The sequence below is a fragment of the Oryzias latipes genome, chromosome 1, assembly GCF_053564925.1.
Source record: "Oryzias latipes strain Hd-rR chromosome 1, Olatipes_Hd-rR_3.1".
NCBI classification, from domain to species: Eukaryota; Metazoa; Chordata; class Actinopteri; order Beloniformes; family Adrianichthyidae; genus Oryzias; species Oryzias latipes.
In genome coordinates, this window is record NC_136237.1 from 32,535,379 (window position 1) to 32,559,733 (window position 24,355).

Below are 24,355 nucleotides of genomic sequence, written 5' to 3' on the forward strand. Positions count from 1 at the left end.
CAAACAGATTGTGAAAGACAGAGAGAGAAGAAAGACGGGTGAGATTATTGCACACCGTGCAGCATGCAAGACAAAATACCACCTCTTTGTATACATATGTACCAACTTTTACTACTTCATGTATAGAGGAAGTACTTTTTACAGTAAGAGTTTGCTACATCCTCCTCTTATTGACATTTTAGAGGTACAAGGAAATGGTATTTCTGCTTATTAATCTGTCAAAGTCCAATTCTGAATATAAAACCAAACAAAATACATGCACAATTGTTCAATTCTATTTTGATAGCAGGTGGATCATGCTTTTAAAGAAGAGATCTGGCTACTTCTGATCACCAATATCACTTTTACGTTGGTTTTTTTCTACCGATTAGTTTTTTTAAAGGTTTACCCTGGATATGTAGGGATGGCGGGCTGGGGGACGGCCGCCCTGACGGCACTGTAGACGGGTCGGGCACGGCCCCTCAGGTGGGCGCCTCGAAACGTCGCAGCAGTGGAGGCAGCAGCTGCTGCCGCTGCTGGATATGGAAACCCCGGTACTAACAGAAACATCGAGAAAAAACAAATTGACACAAACCTTCCCAACAAAATGTACATTTGCGCAATATATAAAAAAATGTTTTCGTTCAAAATCCTATTGTAGGTAAAATAGTTGGAAAAAAAAAGCTAAAATATAATCTAAACCCTTACTTACTGATACAAAAATTAGAAAGAAATAAAAGGTCCAAAATGCTAACATAGGGAAAATACATATGTTTTGTTTTTGTGTTTATATTTATAATAAACCTTTTTTTATAAATAAGTACATTACACATCAAAAAATAAATTGTTAAAGTGTACAAAAATTGTTTGAATAAAAACACAAAAAAATTAGCAGCTTGGATACAATTTTTCAAAATATCCCAAATTTGCAACTGAATGCTGTTTGATTTACATTTACTGGCTAATAGGCGTTTATTTTCTATCACAGTTCACTTTTGTAACAACAGCTTGGATGAAATTTTTTATTTTTATTTATACGAACCTTTTTACGAATTCATTCCGAATTTGCTACTCTACTTTGTATAATTTTGCATTTTGTTATGACAACAGAAATTTTAAAAAATAAATCTTTTAGCTATAACAGTTCACTTTTAAATTATCAGCTCGGCTCACATTTCCCCAGCCAACATCACACTTTTTCTTACAGTTTTTACAAAACAGTCTGGAATTTGCTACCACTTTTCATTTGATCTACATTTCCGATGTTTTTTAAAAAAAATTTTATAGTGTTTAAATATATAGTTAACTAATTTTATTTCCACTATTTTCTTTTAAATAAAAACAACTAGCCTTACATTTTTTTAGCCCACATGAAACTTATTTTTATGAAATAATCCAGATTTTTACAACCGTTTTTGGTGTTTGATATAGATCTTTTAGTGCTGCTTAACAGAAGTGTGTTTTTATTAGCCATCACCGGGACAGTTTTACAAACAGTTTTTTCCATAAGCATTTGTGCTTTTTTACAAAATAAAAAAACAAAGTAAATAAAATATAAACATTTTAATTCAACATTTATTAGACATGTCATTTAGATACCTGACAGATGGCTTTGGCTAAGGTTTTGAAGCTGCCAAGAAATATACTGTATTTTTTGCTCCGGACTATCGGTCACAGCAGCTAAAAAATGCATAAAGAAAAAAGAAAATATATAAGTTGCACTGTAGTATAAGTCGCACTATTTATTGGGAAAATTTACCAAAAATAAGAACGTATTGATGCTTATTTAGCTTCATGAAACATAGTAGGAATCTAGTACACTAGTGCATCTGAATAATTATTTGGACAACCGTAGCAAAAAGAGCATTCGACAAGTCAATAAAACTCTTTATGTCATATCAAATCACTAAATTAAAAAAAAATTGTCAATTTGTGTCGATTTAGAATTATTCTGCCAAGCCTGGCGTAAGACTGAGTGACGCTTCTTCTTCCTCTGTGTTGCTGTCAGTGCAAATACTGATTCGCACACATACAGTGCCCTCTAGTGGTTGCTGCCATGTCTTTTGAAGAAAAAAAAATCCTACATCCCATGTTTCATGGACAAACTATGCAACAATAACAAAAAACTTGTACTGCAAAAATTACTGTACATAAAAAAAAAATACCAATAACTTGTTATTTTTATTCATTCTTAAATGTATTGTAACAGTTTTACTTTTCAACAATATACCAGCTTCTTCTTGCCTCACCTGTATAAAGCTCCGGACTGTACATGGCTCCAACCATAGGACTTAACTTCCAACCAGCTGCAATTAGGAAAAGTTAGAATTTCTTTGATGATTCTCCAAATTTCTAAATTTTGACCACATAGAAATACATATAGAGTTAACTAATATATACATACATGGAGCTCTAATAATAAGTTAAGTACAAATATTATTTCCATAGCATTAAAAATAAATATAAAAACCATTGCATGTGTAGTTATTCAAATTTCCTACCATATGGTAGTGCTGCAAGGCCCTCTCCGTTAGAGTACGGTGTGGTTATCTTCTTGTTTGTCATCACTCTGGCTGTAGCGTTATTGACCTGGACACCAGACAGAAAGTTTCAGAGGCAAACATTAACATCTTTTAATAAATGAAAAAACTGTGAAGGTTCAATAACAGTTACAAAACCTTTTATTTCTTAAGCTCTTTTGCAAAAATAAATAATTAAATAAAAATCTATAAATATCATTCCATTATTGCTAGGGTTATTCATGAAAAGGGTTAATTCTACTGATGAGCAGCGATGGTTCTGATGCATGCGCCTTTTTTGAAAGATAAGATAAGAAAAAATAATAATAATAAAACAAGGATCCTGGTGAGTTGTCAGGCAGTTTTACACACAGACAATACAACCATCGGCACGCAGAATGAAGAATATGACATTTTTCAGTGCAAAGGCATTCCTAAAGAAATCCAAGACTATTACATTGCTTCTGAAAGAAAGTAGGGAAAAGAAGGTGAATTTAGCAGCATATTCATCATTTGAACACAATGCAAAAAAAAACAACATCTTAGTTTCTAAACACACACACAAAAAAAAACGAAAGACATACAACGAATCAGGAGCGCATCACATCACCAGAAGTGAGCAAAAGTAGCCAGTCAGCAAGCACCAGATGCAGCAGGAGACCAATCAAAAGAAGAAGAAAAAAAAAAGACTGGGGGGGGGGGGGTCCTCCCAATTAAGTTCATACAAAAGAAGGGGGAGGAAGAAGAGGGACAGAGGGATGCAGAAGGGAGTGCCAGTCCACATGAAGACGTAAAAAAACACAAACATGAGGTGGAAAAGAGAGAAAGAGGCTGAGAGTGAACGATCTATCTACGTGTGAAGTACCTCGAACAACATTCACGTTACATACGACATACATCTGAGCGTCCGCCTACACCGAAACTGACTGTACACAAGCAAGAGAGGAGAAACCATGAGTGGTGCGAGAATGAACGCAGAGAAGAAAGAGGCTGGATGGCAGAGAGAGAGAGAGACAGAGGATGGGGGGTGCAAGTGTCATTCCTCAAAAAGAAACAGATTTTTGACAACAAAAACATTTAAAACGTCAAATAAAGAAATCAAACCATGAGTGTGAAACACTGCCAAGCTTTTGAGATCAGTGTCACAGCATCCTACGGTACACAACCATTGAGAGACACGAACAATCCAAAGCTCAATCAAAAACAGGAAGCCTCAAAAGTCCAAAAAAAAAGCTACTAAAAATCCTACTTTTTTACTTTCCTTCATAAGTGGACGCTTAAATCTATGAACTGACAGCCCTTTAGACTGTCCATTCACATACGCAGCGCTAATTAGCACATTAGGTCGCGCAGCTGCACCTCAACAGTAGAGAGAAAAAGATCATCAAGCACCACAGCACGCCATGATTTACAGACACCTATTATCCCCTCTCCAGTAAAGCTAACATAGCACTCATGCTTCAGCATGCCGTCCCACTAAGGTGCAAGAATGCAGCTATTGGCCGACACATGACACAGAGAGATGACAGAGCACCGTATGGCGTCAAACAGATGACTGGAAAGAGAGTAAACCATGCAGGATACAGCTCTGGAATCAAATGCTGAATGCAGTTAGAGAGGTGATTGGAATGAGGTGGCAGACATATTTGTTGCACTTGCAGATAGATGCGGTACATTCAGTTACACGAGTGGCTTTACTTTAATGCCATGCGGTCAATGGCTAATCTCTTTAACGGCTTCATTCACCACCTCCCGAATCAATCCAAGGGATTAGCCAATCAGGTTCTACCAATCAAGTCAATCAGGCTTCCTCCGGCTAAGGGAGTCCCTCATTTGGGTGCAATTTATGTCGTTTGGACGGATGGGTGGGGGAGGGAGGGGTCATTCATTGATGATGCCATGTGTACACAACTTACCGTTGCCAGGGAAACGGCGTGAGGACACGCGAGCAGTTACCGTGGAGACTGACAACAACAACAACATACAAAAATCATCAGGGAAATAGAGAAAATATATGTAATAAAAAAACAAAAACAAAAAAACGATGAACTAGGAAAAGAAGAGAAAAAGGAAAACAAACAAAAGGAGGTAATGAGGAGCAACCCCCACCCTGTGGTAGAGAGGAAGTGATGTCACATGTCAACAGTCATCTACAGTGACTACAGACTTGAGCCACGACACAACAAGCCTCTAAAACACCGCTTTTGCTTAAAACAAAGACATTCAAATCTACGAACAATCCTAACTATTATTATGATAACGCAATGTTTATAAGCAAATATTGAATAAACGGAAGTGAAACTTTATTCCATTACGTTCCAGGAGAGGAAACTGGACAGAGAAATGTGGGAAGGATGTACAGCAAAGATGCAGGAGCACAGATGGACACAAACTGAGAGACAAACACACAGACTGGCCCGGTGAAGGGAGTGAAAAGAGATGAAAAATCGATTGAAAATCTATTTAAAATAAATAAAACAAAGCAAAAAGAGAGGTATCTGTGACAATATTCTCTTTCTCCACCCTCCGTACAGTTTTCTTTTTTTTTTCTTTTCTTAAATTGAATTTCTGCACACCCACAGGAAAACAGAGTTAGCTTAGGACATTCAGGAGCATGCAGGACAGCTGCAGCTGCAGGGAAAAAATAAAAAATGTGACTTTGTTCAAAGCTATGTTCACACTGGCCTCAGCAACGCACGTTCAAGTGAATACGTAAACCTGCGTTTCAGGCTTCTGCGCTCAAAACTCTCGCCTTCACGCCTCACTACGTGCCATTCGGACTCTACGCACAAAATTTGCTGCCATTAAACACTCTTTAAAAGTTAAATCAGATTGAATTGGTTTAGAAACCGTTTAAAAAATTGATCACAGAGGAGACATTAATGACTGTGGTTTGTGCCCAGCTGCAATAATATACCATCAAGTCTATCATATATTGGTATAGAACTGTGAAAGAAAACGCCTAGAGCAAGATTTGAGAGATCTGCATTGCTTCAACATTTTGCACCAAACTGTAGGTGGCGGACACGCTCTAGAAATACTAGAAAAGGAATATGAACCCCTCCCTACGTTTTTGCCCAGTGTGAACACCATGGGTGTGTTCAAAAACGTGCTTCCATTGGCGCGTTCTCGAGCGCACATCACATGTCTGGCGTGTACGGAGCTCCTGAGTCAGGAGCAATGGTGGAGGCAAGGCCATTTGCAACTGAAATCCAAATTATGCGGGGAAATGAAAAAATAAAAGCAAATCCATGAGATCTGGTGAAAAGTTTTAGAGTGGTGAATGCTTCTTTCAATTTTCTTTTTTTTCTTTTTTTTGATGATCCAAACTGCTTGTTTGAAGAATCATAAATGACAACACGCAGCAATCTCAAACCCTGGCTCCCATCATGCATCAGTGTGACACAACAAGCAACATACTGACTGTGAGGAAGCGGCGTAGTGTTCAGTAAAAGTGTGGAAAACTTTACAGCGACCTGACCTTTGGTTCCAACCATGCAGCATCCAAAAGCCTCTCACAGACACCAGAGGAGAACAACTGGGGCTTTGAACCGCCCCGTCCCACAAACATGAAGCAAAAAAATAGCCACTCATAATGGAATGGACAAAGAGATGGTGGGTATGGAAAAAGGTGCAGGAAAAGGGGCGGGGGGGGGGTCCTCCATGCTGTGACAGAAGCAGAAACATCAGCAACCGTGTTGTGACTTCTCCCCCCAGCCATGCCTGTTGTGTAGCCAATCCTCCCAGCAAGCTTTGCAAACCACACAGCTTATGCGATCGAGTTGCAATGGACAGCCCACCACATCATCAACAACAACAACAGCGGCAGGAAATGCCGTCAGAGGAGACGCCTGCGCGAGCGGCTTCTGCTGTGCCATGCTGTCGTGAAGCCACAGGGAGTCCAACCTTCTCACAGCCAAAGGCGCAGATTTGAAACGCGACGTTAGAGGGAGAGCAGAGGAGAAGATGGCCACCAGTTGGAGGGGGTTGCCTTACCTCAATTTTACGCCCTTCCACCAGGGTGCCGTGAAGCTTCTCTCTGGCTCTCTCCGCATCTGCGCTCGATTCGAATGTCACAAAACCAAAGCCCTGCAGGAGAGAGCACAAGAGAAAAATGGAGAAAGAATATTCCGGAAAGCAAAAGAAATGGTGGCAAAAAAAGAGATATAGGAGTGTTTTTTTCCCCCCTCCTCTGCCCTACCTTGGAGCCTCTCTCGTTAAAAATGATCTCCACGTCAAGGATTTTGCCAAATTGCTGCAATGACAGGAAAGATGAGAAAAATAAGGAGAGTTAACAGTCATTTAAGTCACATGGTCGCCACAGGGAGTCAGCGCTGTTCGAGCATGATTGGCTTGGCGGCAGGCCAGCTCTGGTGTTCTCCTTCATCTTCCTCGCTCTTTTCTCAGCACAGAATCATTCTCTTACAAAACAGCCGAGCACAGGGCCAAAGTTAAAAGTCTGAGCTTGTTCAAAACACTAAATCCACATCCTTGTTTTTCACGCATTTAAAAGATTTTTTTTTTTTTTTACAAAAAACAATTATTTCAAAAGTATTTTGCCATCCATCCGTACCCCAAACATCTGCCGCAGGTCAGGGTCACGGAAGCGGAAGGGGATGTTGGAGACATGTAGGCGTTTGGGGGTCCCTTTGGCATCGGAATCGTCCCCGGAGACCCCGCCCCCTCCTCCCGAGCCGACTCCAGACTGGCCGTCAATCTGAGAGGACCCATCTGACTGTAGACAGAGGACAAGCAGAGGGAAAAAAAATTATATTATTATATAAACCCATCTGAAAGCTTTAAATAGTTCTGTAGTAATTAGGCCCAATATAGATGAATTAGCTGCATGTTCCCTTGATTAATAATTATTCATATGCATGTTTTAATTGAGTGCATTCAAAGCATCTTTAAGGTAAACAGCAGGCAATAGATTACATTAACTTAATTGATTATGTAATCTACACAAACACAAAGGTAAAAATGACTCGGAGTGTGAAGGACAGCAGCATTGGGTTGACTGATTCTTTTGAAAACTGCCGTTTAGGACTCCGGCTAAATGTATTAAGATCGCTTTGCAAAAAGGAGTATACGTGAGTACAAGTACAGCAGGGATACTATAGAACACAGGGATCTGCGACCTGAGGCTCCAGAGAGACTCTTTGATCCTTCTTTGGCTTAAAAAAAAATGCTAACAATTAGAATAAATATTAAGCTAAGCACATAATCTTATCTTTTGCTGCACAACAGAGTTCCTAAAGTATAACATTTTGTTTACATGTAGATACAAAAATAAAATAGAGTTGGATTCTACACCGACGTATACTTATTTTTGATAGTTAAAAAATAGGAAAAGGATGACAGTACAACAAAGACACACAATAGAAAATGCCATGTTTGATTGCCTTTTTGATTCAATTAATTTCTGCTGAATCTGCTGCAGCGGGAAGATCATATTTATCATAGGATATACTTTATTTTGAAAGGAAGTAAGATGTGCTGCTGTCAAAGGTAAAGAAATTGAAACTGAAATTGTTTCATATAGATAATTGTGGCACTTTAATCACTGAATTATTGTAAATATTTAAATGCCATATATTATGAACGAATAGATTATTGCTACAAGTCATTAAAATTTATTTTTCTAAAAGGTTAAGTGGGACTTTGCAGCTCTTTCTGGGTTTTGGTCAATAAGAAACTGGACCAAATAGCTCTTTAGTGTTAAATGTTGCAGACTCCTGCTATAAACCATGTCTTTGTAGTGTAGAAAGTATATTAACTCAATACTTCTTCCAACAAAATATATAAACATACTGCCTCACTTTTAGTATAGACCAAGTATACTGTACTTTTTGCCAAGGGATGTTTATGAAATTTCTGTGTTGAAAGTTTTGATTTGCTACATATAGAAGTAAACCTTTAGGTCCTAGCTAAGAATTTTCTAAGGCCTTTATTGAAGTCCTGATCATCTTTTGATCTACTGTAAAGGTGTTCCCAGTGTTCTTCAAGGGTGTTGTTTTCTAGGACATAGTTTCTGCAGCAGAGTGGCAGTGGCTCATTAGAAATTCACCTCTAAGTTGTGGGCGGGACTGTTAGCGCAGGGTAAGCCCACACCTTTTCCAATCATCATCCATCTGTCTACACTCTCTCCCACCAGTTTACATCCCCTTACAACCCCAACATTACCAGTGCAACAGAAGTGGCAAAAGGGTGAAAAAACAATTACCTTTTTCATTAAAATGTGTTTTAATGAGCGGCTTCAGTGACATCACAAACTCAGATTACTGTGGATTATCCAGTTTGCCACAATCCATTTTAATTGTGGCTCAAAGCAACTAGCAACTAATAACACTTTTTCAAGCCAACCGTTCTGTTCAGGAGCTTCACCCACCATGAAGCAACGGAGTGAGAGGAGGGGAGGAGCCTCTCAAAATGCTGAAACCACACTGCAGAGCGCTTTGACAGGGAATCAATTCATGATTTCGATTTTGAACCAATATTTTTCCAAAGCTTATTCCAGTGTGTGAATATATTTGCGTTGCTGCACTGAAGCTGAAATTGCTCAATAAATCTTTATTCGAAATGAAAACAAAACAATGCAATGATGTGAACAACCAATAACTTGTTTGTTAGATCCATTGTTGTGTTGGGAAGCAGTCACTCATGGTCGACGTTCCATGGTAGATGCTATTGGTGAAATACACTCATTCTTTCAGAAAAGTGAAATCTGTGCAGCTAAAGGAGAAGTGGCACACTTGATGCGGGCGCTGTCTCCAGGCAGAACCCAGATGTGGGCGGCACACCGGAGATGAGGCTGGCACTTACTTGAGCGCTGAGACTGTTGGCAGGGTTGACCACGCCGTTTCCCGCTCCGCCGGCCTCCACAGGGCCCTGAACGGCCCCCGTCGCGTAGAGACTGCCGCCGTAGTCCAAGGTCAGGCCATTCTGAGGGGGTGGTGGAGGGGGAGGTGGAAACGCTGAGAAAGGTGGAGGTACCAGTCCCTCCTGACCGCCAGCACTATCCTGAGAGCCCTGTTGGAGGACGAGGGAGGGGAGCGTGAGGAGCGGCGAGCACCAAAATATCCGTCCGTAGTAATACTACAGTATTTCAGCAGTCATTTTCTCTGGAGTTGTAGCTTAGAAGTAAAACCAACGAGGACGACATTTACCTGCACCACAATCTAATGATTTCTTTGCAATTGATTAAATATTTCCTTCGGGACTTCAGTGATATTCAGAATAAGTCGTAAGGCGGGCTGATTAATATTTTTAGTGTTTTATCACTTTACTTTTTGGGATAAGGTTCATTGTAGGGGCACAGGAAAACCACGCTCTGACAGTTTTATGACCTCATCCGTTTGTCAGGCACAACTCGCACCAAGGTTTTCTCTCCAGCTTCTGTTTGTGAATCCTTCCAAACTCTCAGTATCTGGTTATTAGAGAGACTAACAAACCTGATAGGTCCACTACCTGTTTTTGAATAAATGCTGAATTTTTTTATAACAAAGAAGCAAAAAAGACGATTCTTTTGTTCGCCATCTATAAGTGAGCAGCTGTTGGTTTTGGTCATTAGAATAACTATGGCATTGCTTCAGAGGCAGCTTTTTAGGCTTGGCTGAATATAACATCACCAAACATAGGCCTTTCCAAAAATGGATAAACAGGCGGAACAAACAAGCCTGCCCGTTGCTGGAAAACGTCCATAAAGTTTATTGTCGATTTGAAGGTTGGATGGTCACCTTTTATGAAATCATGTTAGAGTAAGAACACAAGAAAATGTTGAGGAATGCATGTTGGTATATAAAAAAAAAGGAAAATGTTTTTTGAAATCAGACAGCAATGATCGTTGGAGTGAATCAGGAACGACTGGAAATGGAAAACACGGTGACTTGATACGGGTTCCGGTGTGTTTTTTAAAGGAGCATCAGTCTGGAAAAAATCTGGGGTTTCCCACTTTGTCTGTCCCTGGCAGGCATGAAATTTGATGCAGTAAAAGAACATTGTTTCAAGACGTTTTTTTGCCATTTCTATAATTAGGATTGTAGTAAAAATAAATCAATAAACAGAAATCCATGTCACTTAGAATAAAAGCAACAATGCATCAAATCTATGCGTCTACTTTCTTACAAAGCATGTTTTTTCTCTGAAAAACAACTTTTCTGTTGGTTTTTTATACAAGTATTCTTAATTGTTTTCATTAAAGTTCCACTAATGTTCAGTTTGAGTCACTATTAAATCAAAACTAGTTTTTCTGGCCAACAAATGTGCTCAAGAATAGAAAAAACAAGCTTTTGATCAAATTATGGTGGAAAGTTAAAAAGGAAATTGAATTTTGACCCTATAATTTACTCAAGTGTGTTTTTTTGCAGGGGGGAACCAGACCTAATTATCATAAATTGCTCATAAATGGTACAATTCTGTTGTTGCAAAACACCTCAACATGTTATCTGAAGCAGTGGGCATCAACCCACAGCCACAGACCAGTACCAATCCATGGAATTGGTACTGGGCTGCTTAGGGAAAAAAATCATTACTTACATTTTTTTTTTGTTTAATTATTATCTCATTTTTCAGGAAATTTTCTTTTGTAAAACTACCGGATTCTCTCAACCACATTCGGCTAGTACTCCCTTTGGTCAATTTCCACAAATCAAAAACTTCTTTTTCATCTTAACAACTTTATTTTGAATTTTCATATTCTGTAAAACGCCTACAGACATTTACTTTTTAAATGAGATTTTATGTAGGACCATTTTATTTTGAAAACTGGATTTTCCGAAAAGCCGAAAATAAAACGTTTGATGCAAATTTTAGCCCCGCACATGTCAATCCGTGAAAACATTGTCGGACAATCGGTCCATGGCCTTAAAGAGGTTGAGAGCCACTAATCTGAAGCATTCTAATCTGGAATACATGGTTGGATTAAGGCACAGGCGAGAAGTGGGCGATGTCACCCTAATGAAATTGGACTGCCCCACTAAATGTGATACAATTAACTAAAGAAATAAGAATACCCAGAAATAAAAACAATAAAAATATTTTAAAAGCAAACAAAATTAAAGACAAAAAAACATGAGGATGGATGGACAGACAGATGGACAAATAGACACCGAAAGGAAAAAAAAGGTTAATGTAGTTAGTGTCCTGCAAATTTTAAACCAGTGCCCTACTTGTGCCTGTCCCAAGCCCAGTAAATGCAGTATGTAGTGTCATTCAACATGAAATTTTGAAAACATCAAAGGAGAAGACAGGTATATGGATAGGTCAACTGATATGATGATAGTGGGGCTGAGAAATCCGGGCCCGCCATGATATAACTTTTGTTCGAGCTACGGCGCCACAGTAAAGGCAGTCACTGACGCTCGTCTTCGATTTCCTTGCATGTGTAAAACCACAGGTATGTATGTACGCCTTCACCTAGGCCTGCACAATATACCGCAAATTTATCGTTATCGCGACATCAAGCTGTGCAATATGCCGCAAAAGACGGCGAAAATCGCAATAAATGGTTACCTTGACCCTTGTGCTATCCTAGGTGCTTTAGCATTGGGAGTTGGGTCATCTAGACCCAGTAGACAGTGCTCTGAACCTTTTTACTTCAATGATTTGTGATCGTCACTGGTGTCCATGGATTACATGAAATCTTTCCACCTTTATCCACCTTTGTCATGGTAGGGAGAACACGTCAATGGAAGGGGGGGGTCATCTAAAATAGCACAAGGGTCAAATGTGCTAAAACAAACTCATGGCAGCTTGAAATATTGAATAAATGAAATAAAATCCCTTTATGCATTTAACCAATCAGAAGGACCCATTTACGTTGTTGATCAATCAGATGAGCCCTTTTATGTTTGCCTCCTATGTCGACAAGGGTCATTTGGAGCATAATTTTTATACTGTTGCATTGAAATGGAAATTATGTTTTTGGTTGGTTTGATATTTGTTTATATACCGCAAATTTTATCGTTATTGCAATATTAATCACCAATATCGCGAGTTTTCCTCATATCGTGCAGCCCTACCTTCACCCATTGAGTATCCACTTCAACTGCATCTATTATTGCAGGTCAGATGCCTCCATACTCAGTGTCTCGTACAGTGATAAGAGTCTAACGCCTGCGCTGACAGACGCCTCTGCACACCATCACCTCCGACACACAAACACCCACACGGTGGAACGCTCCACACAAAGAACAACAGTTGGCGTGGAAGCTTGCCCGTCGTGTTTCACACACAGTTACCCCAAAAAGTTCCCAATATTTGACGGCAGAACACAGGCGTTTGCAAATAAACATCGACCAAAGCTCACATGCAGACGGACACATTCCTTGCTGCGGGCAGTGGGACAGGGATACCCTAAATGGAAATGGTTAGAGCAGAGGGAGACAGCAGGGCAAAGAGAAAACCTGGAGGGGCGGGGAGGAGGATGATAAAAGGTGGCGACTGATAGAAAAGGCACGGTTGGCCTCTGATCTGTCACTGCAAAGACAAACCATCCATCACTGTCCCTGAAATCTATTTAAAACTCTGAGGACTGCACAAGCTGGCCAATCAATTAAAGGCTGTACCTGTGAGAATCATTTACTTTGAGTTATTGATCGTTCAAATATAATTACTGGGCGGCTCAAGCCACGTTTGGCTGAGGACTTTTGACATCTGAACGCAGACGTTTACCCCGACCCGCTTGTCGTAACAATCTTCTTTTTCTGGTAGCACATGGAGACAAAGTCAGCCCTTTTGCAAGGTAAATAACAGCCTGATGCAAAAAAAAGAAAAAGTACAAAAACGGCAGAAAAAATAAAGATATTTCATCTTAACATTAAAAAATGTTATTTTTTTTCCATTTCAGTTCATTTTGGCCATCTATGAGCAGGTGTGCCATACAGGGTTGCAGAGAAAGACTCTTCGATCCTCTGAACTGCATATATGCTTTGTTGGCAGGCAGGGACGCCTGTGGAGACAAAAATGCTCACAGAGCAGGCCCTCCAGATTGTCAACCATCTGTGTAAGAGTACAAAAATTCAAGGTGCAGGACCTGTAACAATAAAACGATGACATCACGTTTTGGTCTTAACGAGCATACACTTTCTAAAAGCAACCAATGTCAAAGGCTTTCACTGGTTAGGTTTAAACGTTGGTTTCCAATCTGCATATTGACAAATGCACTAATGTGCTTGCAGTAGAAAAGTGATGATCACATCAGCAGAATTCATTCATTCGCTGAAGGCAGCTCTGCTTGTAGTAGGTGTTAAGAAGCTATTCTGGAGAGGACTGAAGTGAGAGAACAACCGACACAATTATTGTTAACTCTTAAGAGGTCTCAGGCTTACAAGCTGAATCTCAATAATGACTGCTTTAGATTTGTTACCAATACCGACTAGCCATTTGACCAAAAAATATGTACTAGTCCTCATAATTTTGGACAAAAAGTTTACAACTGCGTTTGTAGTAGGGGTGTAAAAATATATTTTAACAACATTTTGATTCATGTCATAATTTGTGGTCACAGATCCGATTCATAGTCGACATCAGTTCCTTTTGATTTGGTCCTATTTACGGACCTCAGACTCAATCCAAGACATCTTTAGCCAAAGATTTAACCAGAGATAAATACCAGGGTACTGAACAGTACAGGTGAAGTTTTCAGATTCCTTGTATTTCTTGCAAGATTATCAAGTATAAATTAAATATGTGTACAAACAAACAACTAAACAAGAATTACTGACAAATCCTTTTACATTTTAGTTTCCACATGTAAATAATCCAATGGGAGCATTATTAGAAGATTCTACCACATTGTATGGTCACATGTCTCCGCAAAAATCAAAGGGTTTCCACAAATTCCACTGTAACGATGGCTTGATCATTTTTTGTTGCAATCACGTGTCTTGCACTTGGTCGTTTTTACTTAATAGTCAAATACTGTGCCTCAATTTTAAATGGTATTTTCCAATATCGATAGAATCAATTCATGTCATTTTGACATGGTTTTATAATGGCAAAGGTCGATTTGATTAACAACAGATTGATCTGCTTGAATCATAGGAATTTCTCCATATCTCCCCGTGTCCCCAGTGCAGAATACATTCAGGTCACCAGATCTACAAAAATCTTTGATCACAATCAGATTTCTTTTCATTCCATACTCCTGGATTTGTTTTTCTACGAAGGTTTGAACTTTGACAGTTTCCAAAAGAGTGAAACATGCATAACAGGTGTAGTGAGGGATTTTACATCTTTAAAAACCTCTGTGATTATTGTAAAAAAAAAAGAAAAAAAGAAAGATGATTACTACGTGGATTTTACTTTTTCGACGGTTATTTTTTAAAAAGTAACTCCCATGACAAACGAGGAAACACTGTACCAGGACAGCACTGGCAAACTGGACTTAAAGTTGGCACCTTTGAATCTAAGGTATATCCAAAAAGTCCAGGTTTTGATGAAAATTGGGGTCAGCCCCTTTGCCTAAATGCTTCCCCCTTCATCTTAAATGTTGCTCTTCATGGAAAAGTGATATTCAATGGCCAGTATGAATATAAGACATTGAATATTAACTGCATCAACTGTTGACCCTTTTACCCTTATTGTCTAATAGCCATTAGCTTGGCAGGTGTGTTGCATTCATCATGAATAATGGGCAACAATGCCCATATGAGTTGTACAGTAGAACATTGTCCCTCTGAGAAGGTTAGTTGTGCATGGAAGCGCATGTACCATCTGGCTTCCAGCTTTTGACCTTTATCAGCGTTACACCTGTCACTGTGGTCCAGCCTCCCGTCCCAGAAACAAACCAGGGGATGCCCAGCGCTGACATCTACCATGACAGCACAGTGACACATGAGTAACGTAGGCAGACAAGAGGGAAAGTCTGGCAATCATTAGAGATAATGAAAAGTAAACAGACAGAACAGCTGAAATGAAAAGAGAGATTCATCCAATATACCTTTGACAGCTAATCATTCCTGTTATTTTACCATGTCTCATTTGTATAGTTTTAACCTAAGATAAAATATCATAGTTATATATTGTTATATATCCGATCAACTTTAGTTCTATTTTAAGCGTTTCCAGTGGTCTTTTCAGAAATTTGTCTCAGAATTGTTGGCGGGACTTTTGGCAAGAACAACCCCACCCCACTTCCCTTCCTTTTTGCTGAGAACGACAATTTACATGAAATTTACAATTTAGGGCTACGTTCACACTGCAGGGCTTAATGCTCAATTCGGATTTTTTGAAAAAATCCGAACTGTTTGCTAGACCGTTCACATTTCCAAGTAAATCCGAACTTTTGTGATCTCCAGTGTGACCGTGACACGACCCAAACGAGACCCGCATGCGCAGAAGCCAGAAGAATACTCAACGGTGAACGACGTCACTTGTTTGCGGAGCAGATGTCAACAACAGTGTTGTCAAAAGCGGAGCTCTTTTTGTAATATTAAATTTATTTTCACGAAGGAGCAGCACAATTGCAATCTTCTCATTTTAAGAAGGCAATGGAGTCTGGATCGTCTGTACCCACTGTTGTGGAATGGAAATGTGAATGTGCTGGAGCCGCTCGCCCGCGTGTGTGTGTGCAAGCGCGTGCCGCGATAGAGAATAGGGGGGGGGGGCAGTGTGTGCGCGCATTCATGTTGTGTGTTACGGAGGACGGTAATAAAAGAAGGTTTCCCCCAAAATAAATGCTATGGACTCTTTATTAACCCGTTCTGGAGAATCTAAGGATCAGAACAGAGAGGAGGAGGAGGATCGCCTCGGGTCCCCCGCGCTTCTGAGCACGGTGACGGTCGGAAGGAGAGAAAGAAAAAAAAGTTATCGCGGTAAAGGTTCAACACCACGCTCTGCCATTTATCTGGAAATTTTTTCAAAAACCGCCCAGTTGCGATAAGAGCCCTGGAGTTTGGCCTGAAAAGAGCGATCAGCCCAAATATTAATCCAATCGGGGATCTCGCTTCCCTTCCACTGTCTGGTCTCAGCAGCATCGTCCACCATGGTTGATGTTTACGTTCTCGTTCCTGCCTACTTTAACGCAAAATGATGACGTTTGTTGCGTGTCGATGACGTACAGTTCGGAATCAAGTCGCCTGGCCGGTCAGACGGCGGTCGCAATTGAAAAGAACGGCTACAATTCGGAATCAGGACGGCAAATCCACGGGGCCTGGGTCGCAATTGAAAAGATCGGATCTGTGTCATTCAGACTGTCATGAAAAGATCGGAATTGGGCCCCTTAGGGGCAAAAAATTCGGAATTGGGTCGTTTCAGCCTGCAGTGTGAACGTAGCCTTATATGCTCCCCTGTTGGCTTACAGCCCCTCACAACCCTCTCAGAACATTACCAGTGCACCTAAAATGGAGCTCTCCAGCGGTTTGGTTTTAAAGCGGATCTCAGCTAAGACGAGGCAAACAACGACATACATGGATCTTTTTGTCTACAAGCGGATGCATCAGAATGGAGTGGAGCAGAGAGCTTGTAGCCCACCCATCGTATTTCCTATGTCACAAATACGACTTTTTTCAAACTGCCTTTGTTCGTCTGCTCCTTATTTGCAACGATGGATAAAGAAATACTCAAAATTTTAAAATTGTGCTGAATTTTCTTTATATATCTCCTCCAGATTTTTATTTTAAACTGTCATCTCAAATTATGACCTCAAGGCACCATGCAAGGAGCATTACAGTCTATTTTATTCAGGCAATTGGAAAAACTAATCCGACTTTAGGTTTGGATCTAAAAATGTGAGCCTTGTTTGTCGGTTTAAACCTGGCTAGGTTTAGACAGTGTAAATGCATTTTGTTTCCCAAACTGTGCATATAAAAATCTTTAGTACAGATCGTTTTTTCTGTGCTCAATTTCTCAATCCATATTTCTTATTTATGATTTATTTATGGCTCGGAAATTGGCATTTGAGCGACCGCTTCCAATAAAAAAGTCTATGTAAATGTGTAACAAAGGTGCGTTTCGGGCTTCTGTGTTCAAAACCTCCGTGTTCACGCACCGTTACACAAGTTCCTCAGTCCGTTTGTGGGCTCTACATACAAAACCCGTGGAAATTAAATGCATGCTGAAAGTTAAAGCACTTGAACTTTCACCAATCGGGGACTTGCGTTTGTGTTACGGCTGTGGCCGTATTTGGTTTTGTTTATTCTGTTTTGTGCATTTTATTTTTATCAAAGTGGGACTTCTGTGTTTTTTTGTGGATCTTTGTGTTTGCATGTCTATGTCTGATTATTTTCAGGTGTGCTGGAAAGGGTGTGGCCTCCCATTCGACCCAACCTGATGGAGGCAGCCTTTAAAAGCACCACATTGGTCTCCAGTCTGTGAGCAGGGAGCTTGGCTGCATCCAGTCTCCACTGCAGCTTGATTTCCCTTTTCTTTCATTTACAGGTAAGATTACATGTTTCAGTTAGGTGGGGTTTTTGTTTGTTGTTTTGGCCTTGGTTCACCCTGAAGTCTTTTTGCTTCACTTTTAGTCATTGGTGTTTGTTATTTCTTATTTTGTAAATAAATTTGCTATACTTTTTTATGGAGACATTTATTTGGTGTTTCTGTTCATTTAAAATTTAGTAGCCAAAACTTTACTTTTTATGTTATGTTCCTCTAGGGCCCCTAGACACAGAAGGGGGCGTAACAGTTATGGGTAAACGACCTTTTCAATACTCGGAAGTGCCAACCGTTTGGAAATCGATTATGGAGGAGAAATTAATAATTGTGGTTGGTGTCCGGATGGAATAATAGGACACCAAGTATTACATAAATCGGAACAGGGCTGTAAAAGAGAAAGCCTGGAGCAAGGTTCACCAGATTTGTACCGCTTTGAGATTTCGCACCAAGTCTCTACCAACTGCAGGTACATCCACTAGTATCGGGTAGCGACAGAAATGTGGTAACGCGGCTAAAAGCGCATTCAGAAAGCCACATTTTTGAACGTGGCCCACATGCCCGGTGTGATCCTAGCATTAGAAATGAATAAAGTATTGTTGTATTGAATAAATGTATGTTGCTATTTTCTTTCACTGCACTAACATTCCTTCGTCTCATCAATCGGAGTGCTGCCTGTGCTTCAGCTACGTCACCTGGGAGCTATTCCACTTATTTCCAGTTGACGTGCAGGAAAAGCAGACAGTTCCTGAGAAATGATTTGAATCTAACCTTTAATGACTGCAGCGCTGACGTTCCTCCTGTGATTTCACGTTGTAATAACAACCAGCAATCCTTTTTTCTGACTCTCTCCATCTTCATGTCAGCAGAAAGTAAACACACGCTTATCGTTTGGTCTAGTTTGACAGCTTTTTGTTGCTCTCTTCAAACCAAAACCCCGTAGCCGCATGCTCGCTCTGCTCCCCTGACAGGTGAAGGGAGTCGACACGGCAACGATGCTCTCCCATCGCTTTCGCCCGCCACTCGAGTTACACACTTACTGACCACAGAGTCCAAGTTTAACTTCATTCACCTTTTCACACAGCAGCTGCGTCTGCTCATCTTAACCACGCAGCTGGATGAACCCCTTCCAAAATTTGCCCCACATTGAGATGTTGGTGATAGCATCCTCCACATTCTGGCCTTCCTGTGCAGCCCTTGGTTCTGCCGCACAAGCACTTCACACCCTGGCAGTGGACGGTCACTTGAAGGAAGCACTACTGTGAGCTCAAGAGCTGCTCAAAAGTATAGATGGTCCACAGACAAAAAAAGATGTGAATCAAACAGATTTAAAACTTCCAAATAAATATCATGAGGGAATATGCTATAAACCAATGAAGAATAACATTTTGAATTTACTAAATTCTGATTTTTTTTTTAATTTAGAAGAGCAAAAAATCTAATTTATGCCACAAATCTGTTGGAATATATTTTCAAATAAAATTCAAATTGATTTTTTTGTTTACATTATTAACAAATGGAATCATTTGATTAACTTTTCTGTGGAGAAAAATAATGATCCGCTGTTTATTTTTAATAAATACAACATTTTATTAATGCAAGGTCCATTTTTATTTAGATTAAAAACACATTTTAGTAGTCAGATTGGTATTGAATTTAAAATTGTAATAAATTAATCAATATAAGTGTTATCTTGTTAATGTGAGAAAATTGTGTGAGGATTTATCGGATTTACAAAGAATTCTGGGTAATTTTCAAGTAAAAACAAAAAATAGCAAAAGTAAAAAAGTTCGCCCTTTTCAAAATGATCCATTACTATCAAATAAATGTTTTAATGTACACAATTAAAACAAATTAAGAAATGTGAAATGTATCAGCGCCTGTATTAATGTACTTCAGACACTGAATTACATTCACCAAAACATGTAAATGAGCTAGTTTAGATCAGGCTTTTTACTGGATCGAAGAAGGGACAAAAAAAATAAATCATTGAATCTCAAATTGCACAACAGGTGACCTCACCTTGCATTAGCCCACCTTGGAGTATATGCAAGTGGGAAAAATGATAGTGGGTGGAGAAAGTCATACCAGATAACAATTAGAAAAAAAGAAACCGGAGCTGCTTATGTAAAGCCACACAAGGAGAGTAAATTCAGTTAGATGAAGTGAGGAAATGGCAAAAGTAGCAGCAGTTTTCTGTCTGCAAAAAGATTATATTTTATATTTTCTTAGTGTACATTTTTCTTTACAATCTCATTGTACCATGATTGGTTAAATGGAGGGGAATCCTTTATATTTCCAAGTCATGTCATCATCATCCTGTTAAAGAAAATGTAACTGGATGTGAATGGAGACGATGGATAACTCATGAAAGGATCCGGTCCATTTGGCTCAAACCGGCTTCTGACATAAACCAAACAAGTGAACTCTGATGGGCTAGACAACGACGGTCTCCTGCAAATGAACTCTGGTGTGGTTTACCACAAAGCAAATGCAAACAGAAAAAAACTATTCAGCTTCTACAATAAAGCCAATCAACAGCAGCGTATTAAAAAATGATGTGATAATGAAAATACGCTGGGCGGGCCACAAGCTCCCTGCTCTACTAAAACAGAGCGCTCTCAGCAATGAGACGGGGAATGGGGGCGGGGTTGCTCCACACCAACTGTCCCGCCCACAACTCAGAGGTGAATTTCTACTGAACTCCTGCCACTCTGCAGGAATGCTTTAGAAAACAACAGGTTTTTTTGATTGTGGCTGAAAACAGCATAATCATAATTAAAAGACCACTGAGAAGGTTTTCAAATAGATCAGAAGATGATGGAAGTGGGTCTTTAACACCAGAGTTTTAGCTCCAGTGTTATTTGGAGTAGTATCGGGTAGCGACAGAAATGTGTCTTTGGACATTCTTTGGACTACCCTTAGCTCTCTAAACCATTTACGCAACTATCATAAATTCAACAGATGTTGAAGTGGACACAGAAGAGAAGTGCTTACATAATGGACATAAATCAGCTAAATAAATCAGCGGATTCACGTCGATAACGTAATCGGTCAAAAAGTTACGGTTTGTTAAAGTGCACGTTTTATTTAAACTCAAACTTTATTTCTTTATATTTCAGTTAAAAACACATAGCGCTTAACATAGGAGCAGATAAATAGTCATAAAAAATGAAAATTATTAAAATCAGAAAACACAGGACAATCACACAAAGATGGGAGCCCTCCCTCACCAGGTTCTTCCCCCCACCCACCCAGTTCCCCCAGTAGAACCCTGAACAAAAACAAAGAACTGCAGCTTAAGTGTTGCCTGCGACATCTCTAGTGTTAAAGGGTTAAACAGCTGCTATTAAGATCGGGGTTTTGTATTATCCCGATAAGATGGCTTTTTAGCACTTTTACTTTTTGTCTTACTGTACAAGAAACGTTGCTGTAAAATGTGCAAAATCAAACTGACGGCGACATTCCTCAAATAACCACTAAAGGGTGGCTTTAGAAAGGAGCCTACTTTCTATGTTACAAAGTATTATTTAACACCAAAAAATATCAATACAGCAACTTTTTTCTGTTTTTATTAAATTTACAATTTATTACTGTGTGGAGGTGGAGTGGTTGGGTTTCTTTATTTTTTTTTAAGAGCATCAATTTCCCTGGGGCACAGTCTTTAGCGCTCTTGCCTCACAGCAAGAAGTTCAAGTCCCGGCTGGGGGACCTGAAACAGAATACCAATGGGGGACCTTTCTGTGCGGAGTTTACATTCTCCCCGGGGACTCCTGATTCCTCCCACAGTCCAAAAACATGCTTCACAGGTGATTTGGTTACTCTAAATTGTCCCTAGGTGTGAATGTGAGTGTGCATGGGTGTGTGATTTGTGGCCATGCGACAGACTGGCGAGCTGTCCAGGATGTCCCCCGCCTTCGCCTTCGAGTGGCCGGGATAGGCTCTGGCAACCCCGTGACCCCAGAAGGGGCAAAACAGGTTTAGAAGATGAAAGAAAGCATCCAATTCTGTATCATTAGGGGGTGTTTTGGGATTGGAGTATGGATGGACAATTCTCCCGTTTGTCAATGGAGCAACTTGACTTTTCTGGTAGGTTAGCAACAAACTCTAGGCCAGGGGTTCTCAAAGTTTTTGTAGTGGAGGGCCAAATTATGAACAGACTGGGGGCCAATTTTGGTGAAAGAACCAAGAAAAGGTTGTTTTTAATAACTTTAATGACCAAGTGTCATTTGTACAGTTAACCAGGCCCTCCAGATGTTTTCTCAGTTGCAGTCGGAGGTTGCTGCCCGCAGATCTTCCACTCGTCTAGTAATTGTATCATTTGACAGAATTATTTCTTCAAACTTCTTCTTTTGCTCTAGACCAGGGGTGTCAAACTCCTTTTCACAGAGGGCCACATCCGCATAGTGGCTGTCCTCAAAGGGCCGGATATAACTTTTACATGTAACTGACTGTAATGAAAAATAAATGTAACTTCTTCTTCATGTTGAATAACTGATTATTTATTTATTATAACTTTTTAAAGTGACAATTACAGTTGCATAGAAAACAAATGTTTGCTTGTTACTCTAGCATGAATCCTTTTAAATTTGATTCTGTCAGTTTAGGTTACATGGACAGTGTTTAAGTCCTAATGTATAGTTGCCCAATCTGATAGTTTAAGTTATATTCCCCCTAGATATGAATAAATACACACCAATTTTTATTTTTCATTTTAAGAAAGTAAAAACTTTTATGCTCTTGCGGGCCACATAAAATGACATGGAGGGCCACATTTGGCCCCCGGGCCTTGAGTTTGACACATGTGCTCTAGACAAACAATGTCAGCTACTTTCAGCATACATTCTCCCCGTCACTTAAGGGCTTGCTATGCTGGACCATTTCCAAGGCCACAACGTAGCTAGCTTCTCTCACAGCTTCACTGGATTTAACCATTTTTGTAAACATCTGATGCTTGAAAATAAGTCACACGACGTTATCCAGCCATTGAGGTATGACAAAGTAAGTATTTGTCCACTTAGCTTGAAAGTATCTTATCTCCTCGCCAACACAACGTTTTTCATCAAAGGAACCTGCTCTAGCTCTCTTCTATTAAGGGCCACAAAAGATCTTCCAGCGGGCCGCCATTGGCCCCCGGGCCACACTTTGAGAACCCCTGCTCTAGGCCAATCCACTTCAGGGTTTTTTGTCGTTCAGAATCCAAAAGGAGGTATTTAAAGTTGATCCTTCCAGTACATAAAAAGAAAAGAAAAAATTGGTGTTTTTTTTTTTTGTAATGTTCCTGTATCGTGCGATTAGCCTTTACCTGGACAAACAGGCATGTAAAACAGCTGACTTTCCAGCTGCTGCGGCTCGCACTGATAGTTTTGCTGAATATAAACACAGATGATACAATTGTACCTCCATCCATGAGGTCGTTGGCAAAACTACCCTCACAATTGGTTGTAAAATGTGGTGTCGTTTTTGAGTCCCAATAGTGATGAGTCATGACAGATCTCACTCGACTTTCAGTGAGTCACTCTTGGACTTGACAATTTATGATGCAACTGCAGGGACTTTTACACACTTGAGGTTAAACCATGTTATATTTACAGAATGGCTATAAAAATGGGAACTTAAAAGACGATTTAACGAATAAAAGCAGGTCCCCCGCCCCCCCCGTGTGGGTCCGTCATTGTTGTGTGCTTACTGTTGAGGCTCAACACTACAGCCAGCAGGAGAATGGACTATCCCGGCTGTTCCTGCTCCTTCTGCCAGACAAAAATAGAAGCGGGAACTCAAGCCAAAAACAACCTTGTATTTGTGCTCCACCATCAGCCTTTTTGGAGGAGGAGATCCACTCCAGCTGAATCTTAACGGCCCTTCTCTTTGCCTCAAACGCCCCGTCAACAACAGGATATCTTCAAAAACACTGTGTGCCTTTGAGCAGCTTTTTTTTTTTTTTTGGTTTCTTTTTTTAGATTTTGCTCCATTAACCAGTCAAGCTACAGGCGTTCTGCTGACTGCAAGAGGCCTTTAGTAGTTGCATCAGGATAAAAGCATCTTTGCAATAAATGCATACGCAGGATGAGAGGAGGAGCATAGAGGCGGGAGGATGGAAGGCATTCACAGCCAGTTGGAAATGTATGCATGTCAGCACTCCCGGTTTTGTGGAGGTCCTGTCCGTGCACCCAGTGCGCTTTTTGTGAGTGCGCTCCCGCGGTGTTACGACATTACGGCTTGTGTAAGTGTATGGTAGGAGAAGCCAGTGACTCAGAGCGGTAGCTGTAGCTGGCTTCCTTTCGGGTCAGTTAGCAGCACCAAGTGCGTCTGAAGAGGCACGTTATAAAGAGTGCTTGTGTGCAGCAACGCGACAAGACGGGAGGGGAGGGAATAAGGAGAATAGGAAAAGGAACCATGGATGACGGCTAACTAGGCCTTCACTGGGTCATTTCACATGAATAATGACATTTGGGGATTTTTCGTCCTTTGGCCGCCGGCGTTCG

At 40.2% G+C, this 24,355-nt stretch overlaps 1 protein-coding gene across 11 annotated transcripts in view; it reads right to left on the reverse strand.

Moving 5' to 3' along the window:
• Positions 1–24,355, reverse strand: part of rbfox2 (RNA binding fox-1 homolog 2) — a 52,207-nt gene that overhangs the window by 7,950 nt on the left and 19,902 nt on the right. For 7 of the 11 annotated variants that reach the window (XR_002873415.2, XR_013655439.1, XM_023955900.2 and 4 more), the window contains 8 exons: positions 9,321–9,527; positions 7,072–7,233; positions 6,700–6,753; positions 6,495–6,587; positions 2,481–2,568; positions 2,229–2,285; positions 1,579–1,659; positions 389–536 (listed from right to left, as the gene is read on the reverse strand). Coding sequence is in view for 8 of the 11 variants with exons in the window: in XM_023955900.2 (XP_023811668.1) it covers positions 389–536; positions 1,579–1,659; positions 2,229–2,285; positions 2,481–2,568; positions 6,495–6,587; positions 6,700–6,753; positions 7,072–7,233; positions 9,321–9,527 (890 nt within the window). In the remaining 3 variants the exon portion in view is untranslated. The remainder of the gene's footprint in view (positions 1–388; positions 537–1,578; positions 1,660–2,228; positions 2,286–2,480; positions 2,569–6,494; positions 6,588–6,699; positions 6,754–7,071; positions 7,234–9,320; positions 9,528–24,355) is intronic. The other 4 variants (XR_013655442.1, XM_078945440.1, XM_023955902.2 and 1 more) reach the window with 1 other exon arrangement.